This window comes from Ranitomeya imitator, chromosome 5, assembly GCF_032444005.1.
Source record: "Ranitomeya imitator isolate aRanImi1 chromosome 5, aRanImi1.pri, whole genome shotgun sequence".
NCBI lineage: Eukaryota > Metazoa > Chordata > Amphibia > Anura > Dendrobatidae > Ranitomeya > Ranitomeya imitator.
The window spans coordinates 702,725,052-702,746,823 of NC_091286.1; the positions used below are offsets into that span (position 1 = coordinate 702,725,052).

General features: G+C 45.8%; 1 protein-coding gene across 1 annotated transcript in view; it reads left to right on the plus strand.

Moving 5' to 3' along the window:
- Window positions 1-15,904: 15,904 nt before the first annotated feature.
- LOC138638862 (zinc finger protein 135-like) overlaps window positions 15,905-21,772 on the plus strand; it is a 78,988-nt gene continuing 73,120 nt past the window's right edge. The window contains exon 1 of the mRNA XM_069728555.1: window positions 15,905-16,036. Coding sequence (XP_069584656.1) covers window positions 15,954-16,036 — 83 coding nt within the window. The 5' untranslated portion in view covers window positions 15,905-15,953. The remainder of the gene's footprint in view (window positions 16,037-21,772) is intronic.

Consider the following 21,772-nt stretch of genomic DNA (forward strand, 5'->3'; position numbering starts at 1 on the left):
GCATTGTACTTTGTGTTGCTGGGGCTGTGGGGACATCATACATTGTCGGGGCATTGTACTGTGTGTGGCTGGGACTGTAGGGGCATCGTACTAAGTGTGGCTGGGACTATGGGGGTGTCACGGATCCCTCTCCGTGCTGCTACCAATTTGTCATGTACCTGCTCTCAGCACGCGACTTGGGGTTGCGCCTGCAAGGGTTAATCTATCTCCTCTCTCTCAGTCCAGCATTCAATCTCTGTCCTATGCTGTAATGGGAGCATAAATCACATGCCAACCAAGGCCATACACCCGCTCATACACGCTTCCACCATTCACCGAACACACGGGCGATGAGTGTTATGATTAGGTAATTCAGTACCACAATGGACATAGAAGTCAGAGCACATACAGTGACCTGACAATAACCCAAAAACATAGAACAAGCTCTGAGACGTGGGAACTCTGCTGACCGCAATCCCTAATCCTCTCCAACCACACTAGAGGCAGCCGTGGATTGCGCCTAACGCTCCCTATGCAACTCGGCACAGCCTGAGAAACTAGCTAGCCTGAAGATAGAAAATAAGCCTACCTTGCCTCAGAGAAATACCCCAAAGGAAAAGGCAGCCCCCACATATAATGACTGTGAGTTAAGATGAAAAGACAAACGTAGAGATGAAATAGATTTAGCAAAGTGAGGCCCGACTTTCTGAACAGAGCGAGGATAGGAAAGGTAACTTTGCGGTCAACACAAAACCCTACAAATAACCACGCAAAGGGGGCAAAAAGACCCTCCGTACCGACTAACGGCACGGAGGTACACCCTCTGCGTCCCAGAGCTTCCAGCAAGCAAGAAAAACCAAACAAGCAAGCTGGACAGAAAAAAATAGCAAACAAAAATAACAAAAGCGGAACTTAGCTATGCAGAGCAGCAGGCCACAGGAACGATCCAGGAGGAAGCAAGTCCAATACTAGAACATTGACTGGAGGCCAGGAGCAAAGCACTAGGTGGAGTTAAATAGAGCAGCACCTAACGACTTCACCACATCACCTGAGGAAGGAAACTCAGAAGCCGCAGTACCACTCTCCTCCACCAACGGAAGCTCATAGAGAGAATCAGCCGCAGTACCACTTGTGACCACAGGAGGGAGCTCTGCCACAGAATTCACAACAGTACCCCCCCCCCCTTGAGGAGGGGTCACCGAACCCTCACCAGAGCCCCCAGGACGACCAGGATGAGCCATATGAAAGGCACGAACAAGATCGGGAGCATGGACATCAGAGGCAAAGACCCAGGAATTATCTTCCTGAGCATAACCCTTCCACTTAACCAGATACTGGAGTTTCCGTCTTGAAACACGAGAATCCAAAATCTTCTCCACAATATACTCCAACTCCCCCTCCACCAAAACCGGGGCAGGAGGATCAACAGATGGAACCATAGGTGCCACGTATCTCCGCAACAATGACCTATGGAATACGTTATGGATGGAAAAAGAATCAGGAAGGGTCAAACGAAAAGACACAGGATTAAGAACCTCAGAAATCCTATACGGACCAATGAAAGGAGGTTTAAACTTAGGAGAGGAAACCTTCATAGGAATATGACGAGAAGACAACCAAACAAAATCCCCAACATGAAGTTGGGGACCCACACAGCGTCTGCGATTAGCGAAACGTTAAGCCTTCTCCTGGGACAAGGTCAAATTGTCCACTACATGAGTCCAAATCTGCTGCAACCTGTCCACCACAGTATCCACACCAGGACAGTCCGAAGACTCAACCTGCCCTGAAGAGAAACGAGGATGGAACCCAGAGTTGCAGAAAAACGGCGAAACCAAGGTAGCCGAGCTGGCCCGATTATTAAGGGCGAACTCAGCCAAAGGCAAAAAGGACACCCAGTCATCCTGATCAGCAGAAACAAAGCATCTCAGATATGTTTCCAAGGTCTGATTGGTTCGTTCGGTCTGGCCATTAGTCTGAGGATGGAAAGCCGAGGAAAAAGACAAGTCAATGCCCATCCTTGCACAAAAGGCTTGCCAAAACCTCGAAACAAACTGGGAACCTCTGTCAGAAACGATATTCTCTGGAATGCCATGTAAACGAACCACATGCTGGAAGAACAATGGCACCAAATCAGAGGAGGAAGGTAATTTAGACAAGGGTACCAAATGGACCATCTTAGAGAAGCGATCACAAACCACCCAAATGACTGACATCTTTTGAGAGACGGGAAGATCCGAAATAAAATCCATAGAGATATGTGTCCAAGGCCTGTTCGGGACCGGCAAGGGCAAAAGCAACCCACTGGCACGAGAACAGCAGGGCTTAGCCCGAGCACAAATCCCACAGGACTGCACAAAAGAACGCACATCCCGTGACAGAGACGGCCACCAAAAGGATCTAGCCACTAACTCTCTGGTACCAAAGATTCCAGGATGACCAGCCAACACCGAACAATGAACCTCAGAGATGGCTTTATTCGTCCACCTATCAGGGACAAACAGTTTCTCCGCTGGGCAACGATCAGGTTTATTAGCCTGAAATTTTTGCAGCACCCGCCGCAAATCAGGGGAGATGGCAGACACAATTACTCCCTCTTTGAGAATACCCGCCGGCTCAGATAAACCCGGAGAGTCGGGCACAAAACTCCTAGACAGGGCATCCGCCTTCACATTTTTAGAGCCCGGAAGGTACGAAACCACAAAGTCAAAACGGGCACAAAACAGCGACCAACGAGCCTGTCTAGGATTCAACCGCTTGGCAGACTCGAGATAAGTCAAGTTCTTATGATCAGTCAAGACCACCACGCGATGCTTAGCTCCTTCAAGCCAATGACGCCACTCCTCGAATGCCCACTTCATGGCCAACAACTCTCGATCGCCAACATCATAATTTCGCTCAGCAGGCGAAAACTTCCTGGAAAAGAAGGCGCATGGTTTCATCACCGAGCAACCAGAACTTCTCTGCGACAAAACAGCCCGTGCTCCAATCTCAGAAGCATCAACCTCGACCTGGAACGGAAGCGAAACATCTGGCTGACACAACACAGGGGCAGAAGAAAAACGACGCTTCAACTCATGAAAAGCTTCCACAGCAGCAGAAGACCAATTGACCACATCAGCACCCTTCTTGGTCAAATCGGTCAATGGTTTAGCAATACTAGAAAAATTGCAGATGAAGCGACGATAAAAATTAGCAAAGCCCAGGAACTTTTGCAGACTTTTCAGAGATGTCGGCTGAGTCCAATCATGGATGGCTTGGACCTTAACAGGGTCCATCTCGATAGTAGAAGGGGAAAAAATGAACCCCAAAAATTAAACCTTCTGAACACCAAAGAGACACTTTGATCCCTTCACAAACAAAGAATTAGCACGCAGGACCTGAAACACCGTTCTGACCTGCTTCACATGCGACTCCCAATCATCCGAGAAGACCAAAATATCATCCAAGTATACAATCAGGAATTTATCCAGGTACTCTCGGAAGATGTCATGCATAAAGGACTGAAACACCGATGGAGCATTGGCAAGTCCGAATGGCATTACTAGGTACTCAAAATGGCCCTCGGGCGTATTAAATGCAGTTTTCCATTCATCGCCTCGCTTAATACGCACTAGATTATACGCACCACGAAGATCTATCTTGGTGAACCAACTAGCCCCCTTAATCCGAGCAAACAAATCAGATAACAGTGGCAAGGGGTACTGAAATTTAACCGTGATCTTATTTAGAAGGCGGTAATCTATACAAGGTCTCAGCGAACCATCCTTCTTGGCCACAAAAAAGAACCCCGCTCCTAATGGCAATGATGACGGGCGAATATGCCCCTTCTCCAAGGACTCCTTCACGTAACTCCGCATAGCGGCGTGCTCAGGCACAGATAAATTAAACAGTCGACCTTTTGGGAATTTACTACCAGGAATCAAATCGATAGCACAATCACAATCCCTATGCGGAGGTAGGGTATCGGACTTGGGCTCATCAAATACATCCCGGTAATCAGACAAGAACTCTGGGACCTCAGAAGTGGTGGATGACGAAATAGACAGAAATGGGACATCACCATGTACCCCCTGACAACCCCAGCTGGACACAGACATGGATTTCCAATCTAATACTGGATTATGGACTTGTAGCCATGGCAACCCCAACATGACCACATCATGCAGATTATGTAACACCAGAAAGCGAATAACCTCCTGATGTGCAGGAGCCATGCACATGGTCAGCTGGGTCCAGTACTGAGGCTTATTCTTGGCCAAAGGTTAGCATCAATTCCTCTCAATGGAATAGGACACTGCAAGGGCTCCAAGAAAAACCCACAACGCCTAGCATACTCCAAGTCCATCAAATTCAGGGCAGCGCCTGAATCCACAAATGCCATGACAGAATAAGATGACAAAAAGCAGATCAAGGTAACGGACAAAATAAATTTTGACTGTACCGTACCAATGGTGGCAGACCTAGCGAACCGCTTAGTGCGCTTAGGACAATCAGAGATAGCATGAGTGGAATCACCACAGTAGAAACACAGCCCATTCTGACGTCTGTGTTCTTGCCGTTCAACTCTGGTCAAAGTCCTATCGCACTGCATAGGCTCATGTTAATGCTCAGATAATACCGCCAAATGGTGCACAGATTTACGCTCTCGCAAGCGTCGACCGATCTGAATGGCCAAAGACATAGACTCATTCAGACCAGCAGGCATAGGAAATCCCACCATGACATCCTTAAGGGCTTCAGAGAGACCCTTTCTGAAAATAGCTGCGAGCGCACCTTCATTCCACTGAGTGAGTACGGACCACTTTCTAAATCTCGGACAATATACCTCTATCTCATCCTGACCCTGACACAGAGCCAGCAAATTTTTCTCTGCCTGATCCACCGAATTAGGTTAATCGTACAGCAATCCGAGCGCCAGGAAAAACGCATCAATATTACTTAATGCAGGATCTCCTGGCGCAAGAGAAAATGCCCAGTCCTGAGGGTCGCCACGTAAAAAAGAAATAATGATCCTAACTTGTTGAACTGGGTCACCAGAGGAGCGAGGTTTCAAAGCCAAAAATAGTTTACAATTATTTTTGAAACTCAGAAATTTAGTTCTATCTCCAAAAAAACAAATCAGGAATAGGAATTCTTGGTTCTAACATAGAATTCTGAACCACAAAGTCTTGAATATTTTGTACTCTTGCCTTGAGCTGATCCAGACATGAAGACAGACATTTAATGTCCATCGCTACACCTGTGTCCTGAACCACCCAAATGTCTAGGGGAAAAAAAGGCAAAACACAGAGCAGAGAAAAAAACAATGGTCTCAGAACTTCTTTTTTCCCTCTATTGAGAATCATTAGTACTTTGGGCCTCCAGTACTGTTATGATTAGGTAATTCAGTACCACAATGGACATAGAAGTCAGAGCACATACAGTGACCTGACAATAACCCAAAAACATAGAACGAGCTCTGAGACGTGGGAACTCTGCTGACCGCAATCCCTAATCCTCTCCAACCACACTAGAGGCAGCCGTGGATTGCGCCTAACGCTCCCTATGCAACTCGGCACAGCCTGAGAAACTAGCTAGCCTGAAGATAGAAAATAAGCCTACCTTGCCTCAGAGAAATACCCCAAAGGAAAAGGCAGCCCCCACATATAATGACTGTGAGTTAAGATGAAAAGACAAACGTAGAGATGAAATAGATTTAGCAAAGTGAGGCCCGACTTTCTGAACAGAGCGAGGATAGGAAAGGTAACTTTGCGGTCAACACAAAACCCTACAAATAACCACGAAAAGGGGGCAAAAAGACCCTCCGTACCGACTAACGGCACGGAGGTACACCCTCTGCGTCCCAGAGCTTCCAGCAAGCAAGAAAAACCAAACAAGCAAGCTGGACAGAAAAAAACAGCAAACAAAAATAACAAAAGCGGAACTTAGCTATGCAGAGCAGCAGACCACAGGAACGATCCAGGAGGAAGCAAGTCCAATACTAGATCATTGACTGGAGGCCAGGATCAAAGCACTAGGTGGAGTTAAATAGAGCAGCACCTAACGACTTCACCACATCACCTGAGGAAGGAAACTCAGAAGCCGCAGTACCACTCTCCTCCACCAACGGAAGCTCATAGAGAGAATCAGCCGAAGTACCACTTGTGACCACAGGAGGGAGCTCTGCCACAGAATTCACAACAGATGAGTCCCAGAAATATTACTACTACTATCTGTCACTCATAAGGGTCACACACCTTAAGCTATGGATTCTTTAGAACATACAAGGTTCAACTGTTAAAGTTTTATGCTTTAATACAAAAAGTACAGTAAAGAAAAGATATAAAAATATGGTAATAAAAAGACATACAACTATGTAAAACATTACAAAATAAACAGGAGAAAACTTACAGAAATAGCTAACTTGTAGTCTGCTTCTGCTACCTTGAGGGTAGGATGAATATAGACTGGATTACATCAGCTTCCCAGGCTGCCCCTCACATGTGAACAATTTTGAATGCATACAAACCAAATTTATAGAGTCACCCTGGAGGTCAGATTTCTAGACCAGCTACCCAAGTTGATATTCTAATTACTTGTTTTTGATTGGGCCGCGGCCCCAATGAATATATTATTTTCTCTGAGATCCTTTGTGTAAAGCTTCCACCAGATAGATAGTGTCAGGCTGTAATTGACATCTCTCTTCCAAAGAGCCGAAGGTGTGATGCTCTTCCTCTCTTTCCTGGTACTAGCTCGGCCCCCTGGCGAGATTGGAGACAGAAGTGATAATACATATTAACACCTGGGTGAGACCTGCAGCCTTCAGTACCGTGTGTGGCTGGAGCTGTGGGGGCATCATACTGTGTGTAGCTGTTTATCAAGGCACGATGGCTGATTAATGGGAGCAAATGATTTATAGATTTTATAGAAAGCAGTAAATTATCTGGCGCTGATTCTCTGCTACAAGTAAGGATACAAGTTACAATCAGCCCCATGTAACATGTAGCAGCAATTCAGCGGAATTAAGTCTGCTCAGTAATAAGTGATACAAAAATAAAATAGTAATAACTATATATTAACATTCAGCAGAATTTCAGCCTATTGGATCGGCCTCCACAACAGTCACAGTTAGGGTTGAGCGACTTTTCTTTTTATAGGATCGGGTCGGGTTTCACGAAACCCGACTTTTTCAAAAGTCCGGTCGAGTGAAATCGGCCGATCCTATAGAAAAGTCGGGGTCGGCCGAAACACGAAACCCAATGCAGTGCATTGGGTTTCTAATGGTTCCCAGGGTCTGAAGGAGAGGAAACTCTCCTTCAGGCCCTGGGATCCATATTTAAGTGTAAAATAAAGAATCAAAAAAATAATTGATATACTTACCCTCGGACGCGCCCTGATTCTCACCGGTAGCCTTACTTCCTAAGAATGAGCGCCTGAAGGACCTTTGATGACGTCGCGGCTTGTGGTCACGTGAGCGGTCACATGGGCGTCACGCGACCAATCACAAGCCGCGACGTCATCTAAGGTCCTTCAGGCGCTGATTCTTAGGAAGGAAGGCTGCGGGTTAGAACCAGGGCGCGTCCGAGGGTGAGTATATACCTATTAGGAATATACTCACCCTCGGACGCGCCCTCGGACGCTTCCTTCCTAAGAATTAGCGCCTGAAGGACCTTAGGTGACGTCGCGGCTTGTAAATGGTCGCGTGACCGCCCATGTGACCGCTCACGCGACCAATCACAAGCCGCGACGTCATCGAAGGCCCTTCAGGCGCTCATTCTTAGGAAGGAAGGCTGCCGGTGAGAACCAGGGCGCGTCCGAGGGTGAGTATATCAATATTTTTTTATTTTTATTCTTTATTTTACACTTAAATATGAATTCCGATACCGATTCCCGATATCTTAAACATATCGGAACTCGGTATTGGAATTCCGATTCCAGATCAGAAGATCGCCGACCTCATGGCCGACCCCACACAGGGGTCGGGTTTCATGAAACCCGACTTTGCCAAAAGTCGGCGACTTTTGAATCTGGCCGACCCGTTTCGCTCAACCCTAGTCACAGTCTCTCATGTGGTCTCAGGTATACAAAATACTAGAATCTCGCTATTTGTGAGGGGAAGCTGGATCTTATAATGGTGCTTCCATGTATGAATAGCGAGAGCTTGTGTTCATCAGACGACCCCTGTATCCAAGGTGATCGGTGTCCCTCAGCTGGACCTGCTCTGGTTGGCAGAATGGGGCACTGTTCTCTCTGTAAGGCCGCATTCACACCGGCATATAGCTCAGATGAGTGCAATTCGATAAAAAAAATCGGATTGCTCTCAGACCAATGTTATAATGAAGCCGTTCAAATCTGTGGATTTTTTTCTCAACTGTATTCGGCATGCTACGATTTCACATGGAAATCAAATGCCATATGGACCACCAGTATATGGACCACCAGTGTGTGGACCACCAGTATGCGAACCACCAGTATATGGATCATTAATATATGGACCACCAGCATTCAGACCGTCAGTATACGGATCACCAATATACAGACCATCAGTTTATGGTATGGACCACCAGTATATTGACCACCAGCATACGGACCATCAGTATATGGTATAGACCCCCAGTATATGGACCATCAGTATACGGACCACCAGTATATGGATCATCAGTATACGGACTACCAGTATACATACCACCAGTATATGGCCTGCCAGTAAACGGACTACCAGTATACGGACCAGCAGTATAAGGTCCATCTGTATATGGTATGGACCATCAGTATACAGACCACCAGCACACGGACCATCAGTATATGGTATAGACCATCAGTATGTGGACCACCAGTAAATGGACCACCAGAATATGGATCATCAGTATACGGACCACCAGTACACGGACCATCAGTATATGGTATGGATCATCAGTATGCGGACCACCAATAAACGGACCACCAGTATTTGGATCATCAGTATACGGACCTCCAGTATACGGGCCATCAGTATATGTCCCACTAGTATATGGAACACCAGTATACGGACCACCAGTATATAGACCATCAGTACGGCATCAGATTTTTACGGATACATTACAATTCTTTAAGATTGGAAAATGTAAATGATCCTGTAAAAGATTAAGAGCAGCTGAGTAAAGAAAAGATTGTACATGGATGACAAGTGAGAAAAAATTAGATGAGAATGGGACCGATTTATACTCTAGTGTGAGCGAGCCCTTAGATTTGGGGTGCACCTGCTCAGTCTGAGCTCTATTCTTTGAGCAGCAGTGCACCTGCTCAGTCTGAGCTCCATTCTTTGAGCAGCAGTGCACATGCTCAGTCTGAGCTCCATTCTTTAAGCAGCAGTGCACCTGCTCAGTCTGAGCTCCATTCTTTGAGCAGCAGTGCATCTGCTCAGTCTGAGCTCCATTCTTTAAGCAGCAGTGCACCTGCTCAGTCTGAGCTCCATTCTTTTAGCAGCAGTGCATCTGCTCAGTCTGAGCTCCATTCTTTGAGCAGCAGTGCACATGCTCAGTCTGAGCTCCATTTTTTCAGCAGCAGTGCACATGCTCAGTCTGAGCTCCATTCTTTCAGCAGCAGTATACATACTCAGTCTGAGCTCCGTTCTTTCAGCAGCAGTGCACATGCTCAGTCTGAGTCGCATTCTTTCAGCAATAGTGCACATGCTCACTCTGAGCTCCATTCTTTGAGCAGCAGTGCACTTGCCCAGTCTGAGCTCCATTCTTTCAGGAGCAGTGCACCTGCTCAGTCTGAGCTCCATTCTTTCAGCAGCAGTGCACATGCTCAGTCTGAGCTTCATTCTTTGAGCAGCAGTGCACATGCTCAGTCTGAGCTCCATTCTTTGAGCAGCAGTGCACATGCTCAGTCTGAGCTCCATTCTTTAGGCAGCAGTGCACCTGCTCAGTCTGAGCTCCATTCTTTAAGCAGCAGTGCACATGCTCAGTCTGAGCTCCATTCTTTTAGCAGTAGTGCACATGCTCATTCTGAGCTCCATTCTTTCAGCAGCAGTACACATGCTCAGTCTGAGCACCATTCTTTCAGCAGCAGTACACATGCTCAGTATAAGCCCCATTCTTAAAGCAGCAGTTCACATGCTCAGTCTGAGCTTCTTTCTTTGAGCAACAGTACACATGCTCAGTCTGAGCTCCATTCTTTGAGCAGCAGTACACATGCTCAGTCTGAGCTCCATTCTTTAAGCAGCAGTGCACATGCTCAGTCTGAGCTCCATTCTTTGAGCGCTTGTGCACATGCTCAGGCTGAGCTCCATTCTTTGAGCAGCAGTGCACATGCTCATTCTGAGCTTCATTCTTTGAGCAGCAGTGCACATGCTCAGTCTGGGCTCAATTCTTTGAGCGCTAGTGCACATGCTCAGTCTGAGCTCCATTCTTTCAGCAGCAGTACACATGCTCAGTCTGAGCCCCATTCTTTCAGCAGCAGTGCACATGCTCAGTCTGAGCCCCATTCTTTAAGCAGCAGTGCACCTGCTCAGTCTGAGCTCCATTCTTTTAGCAGCAGTGCATCTGCTCAGTCTGAGCTCCATTCTTTGAGCAGCAGTGCACCTGCTCAGTCTGAGCTCCATTCTTTTAGCAGCAGTGCATCTGCTCAGTCTCAGCCCCATTCTTTAAGCAGCAGTGCATCTGCTCAGTCTGAGCCCCATTCTTTAAGCAGCAGTGCACCTGCTCAGTCTGAGTTCCATTCTTTTAGCAGCAGTGCACGTGCTCAGTCTGAGCTCCATTCTTTGAGCAGCAGTGCACATGCTCAGTCTGAGCTCCATTCTTTGAGCAGCAGTGCACATGCTCAGTCTGAGTTCGATTCTTTGAGCAGCAGTGCACATGCTCAGTCTGAGCTCCATTCTTTCAGCAGCAGTGCACCTGCTCAGTCTGAGTTCGATTCTTTGAGCAGCAGTGCACATGCTCAGTCTGAGCTCCATTCTTTGAGCAGCAGTGCACCTGCTCAGTCTGAGCTCCATTCTTTCAGCACCAGTGCACATGCTGTCTGAGCTCCATTCTTTGAGCAGCAGTCCACATGCTCAGTCTGAGCTCCATTCTTTAAGCAGCAGTGCACCTGGTCAGTCTGAGGTCCATTCTTTCAGCAGTAGTGCACCTGCTCAGTCTGAGCTCCATTCTTTGAGCAGCAGTCCACATGCTCAGTCTGAGCTCCATTCTTTGAGCAGCAGTGAGAATGCTCAGTCTGAGCTCCATTCTTTGAGCAGCAGTGCACATGCTCAGTCTGAGCTCCATTCTTTCAGCAGTAGTGCACATGCTCAGTCTGAGTGTCATGCCGGCTTCGGACTCTGTTCACACTGGGGAGTCTGTTGTGCTGTCTCAGATAATCTTGTTGCTCAGCTTGAGTTTGGGCGTCGTCGGTTTGTTCAATGATGTTCACCTTGGCAGGAGTTAACTTATTGATCAGTGGCCGAGGCTGCTGGGAACACCTTCTCCCTTTTGGTATGGCTCAGAAGTTTCCTGGATGCCGGCTATAGCATTTGCATGTCTCTTGCATACCGGTCCTGTGTTGGTGTAGCTGTTGATACTCATGTCTTTATTACTTTGTTGTTCATTTCGCTATTGGTATTGTGTTCCCCTCACACACATATTGTGTCATCCTGATAGGTTGTTACGTGGTGCAGTTTACTTTATTCCATGTCATTCTTTATCTGTGGTTTCCATTACTGTTCACCTTCTGGGGTGGGGGTTTAGCTCAGGGCTGGACAGGAGATAGGGACCAGTTGGTGACTCGAGCCTCCCAACCACTAAGGGTACCGCCGAGTTAAGGAAAGACAGGGCTCCCCCTAGTCTGAGAGGCAATTCAGGGACCCAGGTTCCTCATCTCCTGTTTTCCCAATGCTTCCCGTGACACTGAGCTCCATTCTTTGAGCAGCACTGCACATGCTCAGTCTGAGCTCCATTCCAGCTCTAGGGGCTGCAGAGTGCTCTGCTTCTTCCAGCTGCTCCATTCAGAATGAACAGAGTAAACATAGGGCATCCAACCAGCCACTCTATCATATAATGGGGATGGAAATTCCTAATTTTGCCAATCGGTGCAGATCTCAGCGGTCACACACTCACTGATCAGCACATTATCACTAGTGATGAGCGCGTATGCTTGTTACTCGAGTTTTCCAAGCATGCTCGGGTCTTCTCTGAGCATTTTGGGCATGCTCGTAGATTTAGCTTATGTCGCCGCAGATGCATGATTTGCCGCTGCTAGACAGCCTGAACACATGCAGGGATTGCCTGTTTGTTACGGAATCCACACATGTATTCAGGCTGTATAGCAGCCACAAATCATGCAGCTGCGGGGACACAAACATAATCTCCGAGCACGCCCAAGATACTCGGAGAACGTCCGAGCATGCTCGGAAAACTCCATAACGGGCACACTCGCTCATCACTAGTTATCACTTATCCCATAGTTAGGTGATAACTTGTTTTCACTGCGCGGCCCCTTTCAAAGAACCCTGTCAGCACAGAATGGCTGTCCAAAACAAGCACAGGCGCTCGGTGCACCCTTGGTGTGGCCAGACATTTAAAGGGAACCTGCTGAAAGGTGGCAGATGAGGTTTAACAATGATAAATGTAAGGTTATACACATGGGAAGAAGGAATCAATATCACCATTACACACTGAACGGGAAACCACTGGGTAAATCTGACAGGGAGAAGGACTTGGGGATCCTAGTTAATGATAAACTTACCTGGAGCAGCCAGTGCCAGGCAGCAGCTGCCAAGGCAAACAGGATCATGGGGTGCATTAAAAGAGGTCTGGATACACATGATGAGAGCATTATACTGCCTCTGTACAAATCCCTAGTTAGACCGCACATGGAGTACTGTGTCCAGTTTTGGGCACCGGTGCTCAGGAAGGATATAATGGAACTAGAGAGAGTACAAAGGAGGGCAACAAAATTAATAAAGGGGATGGGAGAACTACAATACCCAGATAGATTAGCGAAATTAGGATTATTTAGTCTAGAAAAAAGACGACTGAGGGGCGATCTAATAACCATGTATAAGTATATAAGGGGACAATACAAATATCTCGCTGAGGATCTGTTTATACCAAGGAAGGTGACGGGCACAAGGGGGCATTCTTTGCGTCTGGAGGAGAGAAGGTTTTTCCACCAACATAGAAGAGGATTCTTTACTGTTAGGGCAGTGAGAATCTGGAATTGCTTGCCTGAGGAGGTGGTGATGGCGAACTCAGTCGAGGGGTTCAAGAGAGGCCTGGATGTCTTCCTGGAGCAGAACAATATTGTATCTTACAATTATTAGGTTCTGTAGGACGTAGATCTGGGGATTTATTATGATGGAATATAGGCTGAACTGGATGGACAAATGTCTTTTTTCGGCCTTACTATGTATGTCACCTGAATTTGGCGGGACCGGTTTTCGGTCATATGGGCGGAGTTTTCAGGTGTTTGATTCTCCCTTTCCTTACCCGCTGGCTGCATGCTGGCCGCAATATTGGATTGAAGTTCATTCTCTGTCCTCCGTAGTACACGCCTGCGCAAGCAATCTTGCGGTTTCGGCACTCGCGGTCCCGGGGTTGTGATGCAGTGTTGTGACATGTGATGTCCGGTGCCCAATCAGTGCTGGCATCACTGTCTCCGCCATCTGACAAGTTGACCATTTAGAGGCAACTGATTGGTCGCCAGGTATCACATGTCACAGCCTCGGGGAGAGCGAGCGCTGACACCGCGGGATCGGGGACGAACATTTAGTGTAAGCGCTCCTTCCCAGATACTTGTTTCTTTTCTCTGTCTCCGCCCTCCCTCCATTGTGATTGACAGCTCTTCTTATAGACCCAGAGGAGGTCGGAGACAGATGGAAAACAAGACGAGGCTGAAGTCGGTCTCTTATTCGTCAGTTTTTTCTTTTTTTTTTTTTTATAGGTTTAACAACAAAAATAATCCTCACAATAATAACACACAGTGCAGCAAGGAGCCTGCGGGGAAGACGCTGGAAAACGGCTACAAAAATGATAAAACTGACCCAAAAATGGGCATCGAAGGGCGTTTATCAAAGGGTTAAATGACTGTGACACCACAGTGCATAAAATATGGAACAGGGAGCCCCGCATCAAAACCCAGCACCCTCCAGCCTGGCCCACATGGGTTCTGGGCATCAGAACTGGCATCACAGGGGGCAGACAGCAGATTTTCACAGATTTGAATAAGTAACTGGTGTTTTTAAGGGGTTAAATGACTTTGGGCGGCTGATCTCACCCTTAGACTAAGGTTAAATGACAGCTATGTATTTGTAGCTTGAGATCAGCCGCCTAAAGTCATTTAACCCCTTGAAAACACCAGTTACGTATTCAGATCTGCTGTGTGCCCCCTGTGATGCCAGTTCTGATGCGCAGAACCCATTGGGGCCCGGCTGGAGGGTGCTGGGTTCTGATCCGGGGCTCCCTGTTCCATATCTCATGCACTGTGCTGTCAGTGGCCCCACATTTAACCCTTTGGTGCCCCCTGTGATGCCAGTTCTGATGCCCAGAACCCATTGGGGCCCGGCTGGAGGGTGCTGGGTTCTGATCCGGGGCTCCCTGTTCCATATCTCATGCACTGTGCTGTCACTGGCCTCATATTTAACCCTTTGGTGCCCCCTGTGATGCCAGTTCTGATGCGCAGAACCCATTGGGGCCCGGCTGGAGGGTGCTGGGTTCTGATCCGGGGCTCCCTGTTCCATATTTCATGCACTGTGCTGTCAGTGGCCCCACATTTAACCCTTTGGTGCCCCCTGTGATGCCAGTTCTGATGCCCAGAACCCATTGGGGCCCGGCTGGAGGGTGCTGGGTTCTGATCCGGGGCTCCCTGTTCCATATCTCATGCACTGTGCTGTCACTGGCCTCATATTTAACCCTTTGGTGCCCCCTGTGATGCCAGTTCTGATGCCCAGAACCCATTGGGGCCCGGCTGGAGGGTGCTGGGTTCTGATCCGGGGCTCCCTGTTCCATATCTCATGCACTGTGCTGTCAGTGGCCCCACATTTAACCCTTTGGTGCCCCCTGTGATGCCAGTTCTGATGCCCAGAACCCATTGTGGCCCGGCTGGAGGGTGCTGGGTTCTGATCCGGGGCTCCCTGTTCCATATCTCATGCACGGTGCTGTCAGTGGCCCCACATTTAACCCTTTGGTGCCCCGTGATGCCAGTTCTGATGCCCAGAACCCATTGGGGCCCGGCTGGAGGGTGCTGGGTTCTGATCCGGGGCTCCCTGTTCCATATCTCATGCACTGTGCTGTCAGTGGCCACACATTTAACCCTTTGGTGCCCCCCGTGATGCCAGTTCTGATGCCCAGAACCCATTGGGGCCCGGCTGGAGGGTGCTGGGTTCTGATCCGGGGCTCTCTGTTCCATATCTCATGCACTGTGCTGTCACTGGCCTCATATTTAACCCTTTGGTGCCCCCTGTGATGCCAGTTCTGATGCCCAGAACCCATTGGGGCCCGGCTGGAGGGTGCTGGGTTCTGATCCGGGGCTCCCTGTTCCATATCTCATGCACGGTGCTGTCAGTGGCCCCACATTTAACCCTTTGTTGCCCCCTGTGATGCCCATTTTGGGTGCAGCTTTATCTTTTTGTAGCCGTTCTCCAGCGTCTTCCCCGCACACTCCTCGCTGCACTGTGTGTTATTATTGTGAGGATTATGAACAGCCGGATGGGGAGACTCCAGGAATCTCCGCCATTCTCACACCGGAGCGGAGTACCCGAGCTCCTCACCGCTGAGCCGCCGTGTACTGCGTTGTCAAAAGTCCTCACAAAATCACCGCAGATCTGGGACCGAACTATTTGGGGATGTTATTACCACTACAAACATGGCCGCGCAGAGGCTGCGATGAGTGATGCGCATGACCGGAAATTGCGCTTCGGCTTGACACATATTAGCTCAAGCGAGCTGTCTGAAATGCCTCTGGCGCTGCGCCTGCGCAGTAGGAGCAGAGTCCATATTCTACGCACGCTCAGAGCCGTCAGTCACTTTATTCTACGCATGCGCAATGGGTATGAGCTTTTCCTAAATTTTCTGTTTTGCAAGATAAAATCGTGGAAAGAAAAATCTGCAGAAGAAGAAAGGTAAGAAGAGACCCCGAGCGTGCAGCCCCCCGAGTGTGAGGCCGGAGCCGCCCACCAGCTGCACTCACTAATTACTGAACTCTCTAATTACACTCATTAGAGAGTAGAGACTGTCACTAATTATCTCTGTCATTAGAGAGCAGAGACTGTCACTAATTATCTCTGTCATTAGAGAGCAGAGACTGTCACTAATTATCACTGTCATTAGAGAGCAGAGACTGTCACTAATTATCTCTGTCATTAGAGAGCAGAGACTGTCACTAATTATCACTGTCATTAGAGAGCAGAGACTGTCACTAATTATCACTGTCATTAGAGAGCAGAGACTGTCACTAATTATCACTGTCATTAGAGAGCAGAGACTGTCACTAATTATCTCGGTCATTAGAGAGCAGAGACTGTCACTAATTATCACTATCATTAGAGAGCAGAGACTGTCACTAATTATCACTCTCATTAGAGAGCAGAGACTGTCACTAATTACCTCTGTCATTAGAGAGTGTAGATTGTCACTAATTATCACTGTCATTAGAGAGCAGAGACTGTCACTAATTATCACTGTCATTAGAGAGCAGAGACTGTCACTAATTATCACTGTCATTAGAGAGCAGAGACTGTCACTAATTATCACTCTCATTAGAGAGCAGAGACTGTCACTAATTATCACTGTCATTAGAGAGCAGAGACTGTCACTAATTATCTCGGTCATTAGAGAGCAGAGACTGTCACTAATTATCACTATCATTAGAGAGCAGAGACTGTCACTAATTATCACTCTCATTAGAGAGCAGAGACTGTCACTAATTATCACTATCATTAGAGAGCAGAGATTGTCACTAATTATCACTGTCATTAGAGAGCAGAGACTGTCACTAATTATCTGTCATTAGAGAGCAGAGACTGTCACTAATTATCTCGGTCATTAGAGAGCAGAGACTGTCACTAATTATCACTGTCATTAGAGAGCAGAGACTGTCACTAATTATCACTCTCATTAGAGAGCAGAGACTGTCACTAATTATCACTCTCATTAGAGAGCAGAGACTGTCACTAATTATCACTGTCATTAGAGAGCAGAGACTGTCGCTAATTATCACTGTCATTAGAGAGCAGAGACTGTCACTAATTACCTCTGTCATTAGAGAGCAGAGACTGTCACTAATTATCTGTCATTAGAGAGCAGAGACTGTCACTAATTATCTGTCATTAGAGAGCAGAGACTGTCACTAATTATCACTGTCATTAGAGAGCAGAGACTGTCACTAATTATCACTGTCATTAGAGAGCAGAGACTGTCACTAATTATCACTGTCATTAGAGAGCAGAGACTGTCACTAATTATCTCTGTCATTAGAGAGCAGAGACTGTCACTAATTATCACTGTCATTAGAGAGCAGAGACTGTCATTAATTATCACTGTCATTAGAGAGCAGAGACTGTCACTAATTATCTGTCATTAGAGAGCAGAGACTGTCACTAATTATCACTGTCATTAGAGAGCAGAGACTGTCACTAATTATCACTGTCATTAGAGAGCAGAGACTGTCACTAATTATCACTGTCATTAGAGAGTGTAGATTGTCACTAATTATCACTGTCATTAGAGAGCAGAGACTGTCACTAATTATCTCGGTCATTAGAGAGCAGAGACTGTCACTAATTATCACTGTGATTAGAGAGCAGAGACTGTCACTAATTATCACTCTCATTAGAGAGCAGAGACTGTCACTAATTATCACTGTCATTAGAGAGCAGAGACTGTCACTAATTATCTCGGTCATTAGAGAGCAGAGACTGTCACTAATTATCACTATCATTAGAGAGCAGAGACTGTCACTAATTATCACTCTCATTAGAGAGCAGAGACTGTCACTAATTATCACTATCATTAGAGAGCAGAGATTGTCACTAATTATCACTGTCATTAGAGAGCAGAGACTGTCACTAATTATCACTGTCATTAGAGAGCAGAGACTGTCACTAATTATCACTCTCATTAGAGAGCAGAGACTGTCACTAATTATCACTGTCATTAGAGAGCAGAGACTGTCACTAATTATCTCGGTCATTAGAGAGCAGAGACTGTCACTAATTATCACTATCATTAGAGAGCAGAGACTGTCACTAATTATCACTCTCATTAGAGAGCAGAGACTGTCACTAATTATCACTATCATTAGAGAGCAGAGACTGTCACTAATTATCACTCTCATTAGAGAGCAGAGACTGTCACTAATTATCACTATCATTAGAGAGCAGAGATTGTCACTAATTATCACTGTCATTAGAGAGCAGAGACTGTCACTAATTATCTGTCATTAGAGAGCAGAGACTGTCACTAATTATCTCGGTCATTAGAGAGCAGAGACTGTCACTAATTATCACTGTCATTAGAGAGCAGAGACTGTCACTAATTATCACTCTCATTAGAGAGCAGAGACTGTCACTAATTATCACTCTCATTAGAGAGCAGAGACTGTCACTAATTATCACTGTCATTAGAGAGCAGAGACTGTCGCTAATTATCACTGTCATTAGAGAGCAGAGACTGTCACTAATTACCTCTGTCATTAGAGAGCAGAGACTGTCACTAATTATCTGTCATTAGAGAGCAGAGACTGTCACTAATTATCTGTCATTAGAGAGCAGAGACTGTCACTAATTATCACTGTCATTAGAGAGCAGAGACTGTCACTAATTATCACTGTCATTAGAGAGCAGAGACTGTCACTAATTATCACTGTCATTAGAGAGCAGAGACTGTCACTAATTATCTCTGTCATTAGAGAGCAGAGACTGTCACTAATTATCACTGTCATTAGAGAGCAGAGACTGTCATTAATTATCACTGTCATTAGAGAGCAGAGACTGTCACTAATTATCTGTCATTAGAGAGCAGAGACTGTCACTAATTATCACTGTCATTAGAGAGCAGAGACTGTCACTAATTATCACTGTCATTAGAGAGCAGAGACTGTCACTAATTATCACTGTCATTAGAGAGTGTAGATTGTCACTAATTATCACTGTCATTAGAGAGCAGAGACTGTCACTAATTATCTCGGTCATTAGAGAGCAGAGACTGTCACTAATTATCACTATCATTAGAGAGCAGAGACTGTCACTAATTATCACTGCCATTAGAGAGCAGAGACTGTCACTAATTATCACTGTCATTAGAGAACAGAGACTGTCACTAATTATCTGTCATTAGAGAGCAGAGACTGTCACTAATTATCACTGTCATTAGAGAGCAGAGACTGTCACTAATTATCACTGTCATTACAGAGCAGAGACTGTCACTAATTATCACTGTCATTAGAGAGTAGAGACTGTCGCTAATTATCACTGTCATTAGAGAGCAGAGACTGTCACTAATTATCACTGTCATTAGAGAGTATAGACTGTCACTAATTATCTCTGTCATTACAGAGCAGAGACTGTCACTAATTATCACTGTCATTAGAGAGTAGAGACTGTCGCTAATTATCACTGTCATTAGAGAGCAGACACTGTCACTAATTATCACTGTCATTAGAGAGCAGAGACTGTCACTAATTATCTGTCATTAGAGAGCAGAGACTGTCACTAATTATCACTGTCATTAGAGAGCAGAGACTGTCACTAATTATCACTGTCATTAGAGAGCAGAGACTGTCACTAATTATCACTGTCATTAGAGAGCAGACACTGTCACTAATTATCACTGTCATTAGAGAGTATAGACTGTCACTAATTATCACTGTCATTAGAGAGCAGAGACTGTCACTAATTATCACTGTTATTAGAGAGCAGAGACTGTCACTAATTATCTCTGTCATTAGAGAGCAGAGACTGTCACTAATTATCTCTGTCCTTAGAGAGCAGAGACTGTCACTAATTATCACTGTCATTAGAGAGTAGAGACTGTCGCTAATTATCACTGTCATTAGAGAGCAGACACTCACTAATTATCACTGTCATTAGAGAGCAGAGACTGTCACTAATTATCTGTCATTAGAGAGCAGAGACTGTCACTAATTATCACTGTCATTAGAGAGCAGAGACTGTCACTAATTATCACTGTCATTAGAGAGCAGAGACTGTCACTAATTATCACTGTCATTAGAGAGCAGACACTGTCACTAATTATCACTGTCATTAGAGAGTATAGACTGTCACTAATTATCACTGTCATTAGAGAGCAGAGACTGTCACTAATTATCACTGTTATTAGAGAGCAGAGACTGTCACTAATTATCTCTGTCATTAGAGAGCAGAGACTGTCACTAATTATCTCTGTCCTTAGAGAGCAGAGACTGTCACTAATTATCACTGTCATTAGAGAGCAGAGACTGTCACTAATTATCACTGTCATTAGAGAGCAGACACTATCACTAATTATCACTGTCATTAGAGAGCAGAGACTGTCACTAATTATCACTGTCATTAGAGAGCAGAGACTGTCACTAATTATCACTGTCATTAGAGAGCAGAGACTGTCACTAATTATCTCTGTCATTAGAGAGCAGAGACTGTCACTAATTATCACTGTCATTAGAGAGCAGACACTATCACTAATTATCACTGTCATTAGAGAGCAGAGACTGTCACTAATTATCACTGTCATTAGAGAGCAGACACTATCACTAATTATCACTGTCATTAGAGAGCAGAGACTGTCACTAATTATCACTGTCATTAAAGAGCAGAGACTGTCACTAATTATCACTGTCATTAGAGAGCAGAGACTGTCACTAATTATCACTGTCATTAGAGAGCAGAGACTGTCACTAATTATCACTGTCATTAGAGAGCAGAGACTGTCACTAATTATCACTGTCATTAGAGAGCAGGGACTGTCACTAATTATCACTGTCATTAGAGAGCAGACACTGTCACTAATTATCATTGTCATTAGAGAGCAGAGACTGTCACTAATTATCACTGTCATTAGAGAGCAGAGACTGTCACTAATTATCACTGTCATTAGAGAGCAGAGACTGTCACTAATTATCACTGTAATTAGAGAGCAGAGACTGTCACTAATTATCTCTGTCATTAGAGAGCAGAGACTGTCACTAATTATCTCTGTCATTAGAGAGCAGAGACTGTCACTAATTATCTCTGTCATTAGAGAGCAGAGACTGTCACTAATTATCACTGTCATTAGAGAGCAGAGACTGTCACTAATTATCTCTGTCATTAGAGAGCAGAGACTGTCACTAATTATCACTGTCATTAGAGAGCAGAGACTGTAGTGACAGTCTCTGCTCTCTAATGACAGTGATAATTAGTGACAGTCTCTGCTCTCTAATGACAGACAATTATCACTGTCATTAGAGAGCAGAGACTGTCACTAATTATCTCTGTCATTAGAGAGCAGAGACTGTCACTAATTATCACTGTCATTAGAGAGCAAAGACTGTCACTAATTATCACTGTCATTAGAGAGCAGAGACTGTCACTAATTATCACTGTCATTAGAGAGCAGAGACTGTCACTAATTATCACTGTCATTAGAGAGCAGAGACTGTCGCTAATTATCACTGTCATTAGAGAGCAGAGACTGTCACTAATTATCACTGTCCGAGAGCAGAGACTGTCACTAATTATCACTGTCATTAGAGAGCAGAGACTGTCACTAATTCTATGTCATTAGAGAGCAGAGACTGTCACTAATTATCACTGTCATTAGAGAGCAGAGACTGTCACTAATTATCACTGTCATTAGAGAGCAGAGACTGTCACTAATTA